The following is a 6,000-nucleotide window of genomic DNA, read 5'->3' as shown; positions in this document are numbered from 1 at the left end:
TGCAGGCAGGTGTCTACACACACACACACACACACACACACACACACACACACACACACCTCTCACAACCAGCATCTCACATACAGGAGGCTGCAGGTCACCTGATCCAGTGACCATCGTAGAGACCTAGCATCCACGGGGTTGGTGGCCACCCTCTCCTCCCACTCCAGATGCTCTGATGGTTGGAGCTCAAGATGGAAGCCTAGAGGTAGTTCATGGAGACTGCTTTCTCCAGTGACTAACAGACCTTGTGGGAGAAAGGCACACAGACATGACTGAGTTCTCCATCAGAGAGAGCTATGGAGGGGCTTAGAGTCCTGTGTACTCTGGTGTTTCATTTTCTGTACCTCCTCCCCCACTCCCAGGTACTAGTCTATTCCCAGCTTCCTAGTTATCCCTCGGTTGACTCTTAACTGATGTGATCAAGTGTGAACCCTGCTCCCACCCCAACGAGCTGAATCCTAACTAACTAGGCATGCTGGGCTGTGAGCTGGGCCTTAGATAGGCATACCCCAGAATAAACAGAGTCTTAACTAGCCATGACTCAGTGTGAGCTGAGTTCTAATTAGGCATGCTCCAGTTTGAGCTGAGCCCTGACGAGGTATGGCCCAAGCGTGAACTGGGCCCTGGACAAGCACGTTCCAGTATAAGCAGAGCTCTGATTTGGCCGCGAGGCCTCTGCCTTGGCATTATCCAATTCTTTATGGATACTTTGCTTCTAGCTGATCCAGGCTGACAGAGGCCTGTGGCCAGGGCAGCAGACACTCGCCACTCCGTTCCTAGCAAGTGACTGGCAGAGGAGAGGCCGAGGAGCAGGGTCACACCTTCCTTACTCCACTCCACACCCTTCTTCGGCCAGAGGTGGCTGACCGGCGGTGGCGGCCCATGTCAGCCCCACCTTGTCCTGGGAAGCCTTCTTGGCCCCAGAGAAATGTCTCACTCAGTGCTCTCAAAGCCGAACTCCAGACTTTTCTTATAATGGTTCAGGCTCCCAGTGGAATTAAAGGAAGAGAAATGAGTACAAGTCAAATGGAGAACAGAGGGATAAGGGGATTAGGTGATGTAGTGGTGTCCCTCGTCGGGTTAGGGGCCGCCATGCTGTGGCTCTTTCACTCTCTGGGTCTCCAAGAGAGGCAGCAAGGCCTGAGTAGCCATGCGGCCCCCCCCCCCCAAAGCCTCTGTGTGTCTGCTCCACACACTTCTACCACGAGCTCAGTCCGCTGGGTCCCTGCAGACATGGGGGGAATCTATCCCCACCTAGCTTAGTTGTCTTTAGCTACACAGGACCCCCAGTGGTGCCTAATGCTACTCTTTTGAGGACCAACAAGTCAGGCTCTCACAGAGTCATCAGTGGACACCACATGCCAGAGACGTCGTATGCTATCCGAAATGCCACCTGTCATCAGAGACGCCACCTGTCTGGTCTGACGGCGATGCTATCTGCCTTTATCTGGCCACCCTTCCTGTAGGGTACCTCCTGTACACGGTTCCCATCATGTGAAGCCCTCCGGAAATCCAAACCACTCCTCAGAAAGAATAAAACATCTGTTTTTAATCGACCGATAAAATACATTGCAAATCGTTAGTATCTTATAAACAGAAACATTAAGTTACAAATCCATGTTAAAAACCAGTTCAGTGCAGCCTAACTGCTGTGTCCAGAGACTTTTTTTTCTTTTATCCTTCATTTCTGTGACAACCAATGCTGTTATGTTTTCTAGATGAAGAGTGAACGTCCCAACGAGAACAAAGAGAAACTGGCACCGGGGTGCGCGGGGTGTCCTTCAGCAACATCTGTCCACAGAGTGCCTCTCTCTCAGCCTCTGGAGATGCTGTGTGGGATGAGGCTTCAGCAGCACTGTGGGTCCAAGCTGATGCAGTCTGTCTTGTCTGTTTCAAGACCCTCCCACCCCAATCAAAAAGTATCTCTAGACACTGCCATGTATAGCCTGTTGGGTTCACAAAGACATAGGCATGTGAAATACCATGTTTGGCCTTTATTGCTGATGATGCAGCCCCCAGCCTGGGTCTCTGTCCCTGAGGACCCTTTGGATTTGTGAGAAAACAAATACTGTTCCCTTTGGGTTTCCCTGTACCATCCCCTTTAATGCTTATAGGTGTTGATGTTCCAAACTGCCTTATATCAAAATGCTATTTAAAAACAGTCCTTTAAAAACATTTAAGAAAAACAGCTTGAAAAATGCACATTTAAAAACTCTTCCCCAAACTTTCATCAAGGTAGCAAGCATGTGGATTTTAGTTTAAAAACTCACCTGGCATCCAGATGTGTGATCAAACTGAGTGTTGATGGTTACCCAGCGAAGACTGGGCTCACAGCCCTCCCTCTCCATGTCCCCAAAGATCAAAGACTTCCTGTACCATCCTGTCCATCTCAGCCACAAAATGACCCTTTGGCCAGGAACAAACCAACACAAACTAAGGAAAAAGGCTGCCTGCCTGCTGGCTGCCAGGAAAACACTGCTTCTAACATCCCAGACAAGGATTAAGTACAATTTCTACGGCTAGGGCCGGACTGCTACATGTATGCAGGGCCACAGAGTTCAGCAGGCCAAGAACAAGAGACAGTGTACTGTGCAGAAAAGGTGCACGTTGCCATGAATGAACCAGCTGTGCCTCCGTGAGGAAGGATTGGGCCACGTGGGAACAGGTTTAGACAAAGTCCACACTCCCCTAATATTTAACAGATCCCTGGATCCCCGTAAAACCAAAGTAGTAAAAAGACAAATGATCATACATTCCAGAATGGCTCAGACCACCTGTGCTGGCAGCGAAGGAAAAGCGCCCAGCCCAGGCAACAGTCCCTGCTGGGGAAGAGCATGCTCGGCCTGCCAGCTGGGTCGCCCCGCCAGCTGGGTAGGACCTGTGTGAACTGGTGAGCGTGGTTCCTTCCCCTCTGTGCGTGTTCTGTCTTCTTCTTTTATCCGTTTTTTACAGGTGGTGGGTTTCCTGGCGTGGCTCCACAGCACATTCAGGAGACGCTGTGGCGTTAAATGGAATGGGTGGAGATCTCAGACTGCTGCCTGATGTAGTTCTGGAAGCTCTTGTCTCCAATAGGGTGCTCCCTGGAGACGGGGAGGAGATGAGAAAGTGAGACTCCGCTCCCGATACCCCAACAACCACTGTACTTTAGCAGTCCTTGTGTTTGTCACCATGTCACACACATCATAAAACATACGGAAAGTAGGGGATCCACTAACAGCGCCAGCGCTGACCCCAAGAAGCACTGCCGTGACTGTTTTCTGCTGTGCGTGGCATATTTCACATGCTGTACGTATGTAGATGATGCGTGCTTGTGTAGAGCACATTTAGAATATACATACTATATACATGTGGGCTGTGCGTTCTAGGCGTGTGTGGCAGATACACACGGATGTATGCATGTGTTAGTATGGGCACACGTGGGCTGTGTACACACGTGTGTACTACACGGAGTACGCAACACTTGAAGCAGGTGCACATATATATGGAGTATGTTCTGGGAGGGCACGGCTCTGTCTTCTCCCGTGCTGGTGAATGCTCTCTGCTTGGACAGGGCCTGGAGCATTGTGGGTGCTTGGTAACTGTTGCTCCACGGTGAGTGCACACTTCACCTCCCTTCGTGAGAAATGGAATCTCTGGCCTCTCACTGTTCTCAGCCTGTGAGCTTCGGACTGTGGGGCTGACGCACGTTGAACACAAACAGAGCAACATTTCCGGAAGGTAAATGCGAGCACCACCACCGGTATGACCAGACGGATCTGGTAGGAGGATGAGCTTGGATGGGAGTCAGGACAGGGACGTCTGAGACCAGAGCCAGCAGATGCTAATTACTCAGTCCTGTGACTACCTCGGGGGAGTCGGGACATGGGTCATGGCCATCTCCAAGGGTCCCAGTGCAGTGGGGGTGGGGCCCTGTGACTGTCCCTGAGCATCACAATATCTTTCCCTGGAGGAAGGCTAGTGGTACAGAGAGGGCATGTAGGATTCTGGGCTCCCCGTGGGTCACCCACGCATTAAGGGCTATGCCATGGGTACTTAGAGAAGTCCCTGAGCAGTCTTTGGACGGAGGCAGGACCACGGGAGCTAGCCCAGCCTTTGTGGATCTCAACTTGATCTTCCCAAACAACTCTTCATCTATAGAGGTTGACTGGCCTGGGGCCACATGGCCAGAGTTGGACAGGCTGAAGGTCTCCATCAGGCTTGAGTCCTCCACCTCTCCACCCCTCCCTCCTCAACCAGGGACAAGAATGTGGTTAGTTAGTGACCCTGCGCCCAGAGCCCTCGGCGGCCTGCGAAGATGGCAGAGGTCATGTGTAATGGCAGGTGGGGCTGAGCCCAAGCTACTGCTGAGGCCTCAAGCTGGGAGGGCAATCAATGCGAGGGTGCTGCCTCCCTGCACACGCCCCTGGTGTGTGCAGAGCCGGGCATCTGCTCTACCAGAGACTGCGGTGGAGGTTAAGCCCGGGCCACTGAACCCCATGGAGCCCCAGCACCCTCCACACGAGGTGGGTGTTCACCGAGGGTCCGGATCTCCACACCGACCCCCACGGCCCTGGGGCGGCCCAGCACTCACTGGCTTCCGTATCTCGTCTTCTTGAACTTGTCCCTCCTGTACTGTGCGTGCTCCTGCTCAAGGGTCCCCACCCCGGCGATGACCTGCTTCAGTGTCTTGTAGGTCTCCTGGGGGTCATCAATGATGAACGTCGAGTATTCCTCCTGCTCGGGGCCATCGTACACGGACTTGCTGCCACAGGCCTCTGCAAGAGGGGAAGAGGGCGGGCAGGAGAGTGTCAGCGTGGGTGGAATGCAGGCCAGGCTTCTGCTGTCCCCGGCCCTGTCTCTGGACATCTGCACAGGTTACTCCAGTGTGTGCTCCTCAGGGCAGCCCCTCCCTCGAAAAGCTTCCAGAAGTAGGGGCTACTTCCAGGACCAAGCACAGTCCAGCCCGGGGGACCTCTGGGTGGGCTGCATAGCCAAGGTTTCTCCAGTTTGAATTCTGAGACCTCGCATCCCAAGCCACATTGCTCTCTCCAGCCGACCTCACAGGGGTTAGCTAGCTTCACATCCATGCACTGCCAGCCGGCCAGGCCAGGAGAGGTGTCTGCACCTGAGCACAGCTTGGCTCTCTGGGGGCCTACCAGGCCTCTAGAACTTCCATTCTGAAGTACAGAGTCTGGCACATGTCACTCACCGGACTCGTCTGGCTAGCTGTAAGGACAGCGGCACCCAAGGGTCTCTACCCTCTGCTCCCCTCGTCTTCTCCCAGGACTGTCTTCCTGATCACCCCCACTGAAGCCAGGCTATGGCCTCTGGCCATCAACAAGGGTCATCCAAGCACCTCGGCTGCCCTTACCCACCTGAGCTGTCCTCACCTGACCCTAAACACCTGAGCTGGCACACGTCTCTCTCTCTCTCACTGTCACCAAGCTAGGCACACACCCAGACTAGTCCAGACTAGGTGTTCAAGCCCTGCAATTCTGCATGTGTCACGGAATGAAAGCTTGTTTTCCTTCAAAGTGATACGCTGAAGTCTTTTTGTTTTGTTTTGTTTTGTTTTGTTTGTTTTTTTCTTGGTTGGTTGGGTTTCTGAGCAAAAGTCTTGCTGAGCAGCCCTGGATGGCCTCCACTCAGTACACAAATCAGGATGACCTTGAACTTCCTGAGGTGGCCCGGCTTCTGTCTCCTGAGTGCTTGGGTTACAGGCATGTGTTATGTCTGGTTTGTGTATGGAAGGGCAGTATCAGGAGGTGGTCAGAGCCCTTGTGGATGGGACAGCTCCTCTGCAAAAAGAGGCCTCCTCCACACCCAAGGGCATATGAGAAGTCAGTCTGCGATCGGAACAATCCTCCCCAGAGCCAGCACCGTGCTGTCTGGATTACAGGTGCCCGGCCTCCAGACCAGTGAGAAACAGTCTCTGTCACTCGGCCACAAATGACCAGTCTGTGGCAGTCCAAAGCAACCATGAAAGAAGAGGAGGCCAAAGGTAGGAGCTGCTGGGAG

At 53.2% G+C, this 6,000-nt stretch overlaps 1 protein-coding gene across 2 annotated transcripts in view; it reads right to left on the bottom strand.

Annotated features, from left to right (window-relative positions):
- Positions 1–1,532: 1,532 nt before the first annotated feature.
- Rasa3 (RAS p21 protein activator 3) overlaps positions 1,533–6,000 on the bottom strand; it is a 110,710-nt gene continuing 106,242 nt past the window's right edge. For both annotated transcript variants that reach the window (XM_006981280.4, XM_042262965.2), the window contains exons 23-24: positions 4,574–4,757; positions 1,533–3,083 (exon numbers count right to left, since the gene is read on the bottom strand). In XM_006981280.4, coding sequence (XP_006981342.1) covers positions 3,008–3,083; positions 4,574–4,757 — 260 coding nt within the window. In that variant the 3' untranslated portion in view covers positions 1,533–3,007. The remainder of the gene's footprint in view (positions 3,084–4,573; positions 4,758–6,000) is intronic.

This window comes from Peromyscus maniculatus, chromosome 17 (genome assembly GCF_049852395.1).
Source record: "Peromyscus maniculatus bairdii isolate BWxNUB_F1_BW_parent chromosome 17, HU_Pman_BW_mat_3.1, whole genome shotgun sequence".
In the NCBI taxonomy this organism is placed as follows: Eukaryota; Metazoa; Chordata; class Mammalia; order Rodentia; family Cricetidae; genus Peromyscus; species Peromyscus maniculatus.
Note: the sequence above shows the minus strand (reverse complement) of the source record. Positions and strands in the feature narration are given on the sequence as shown.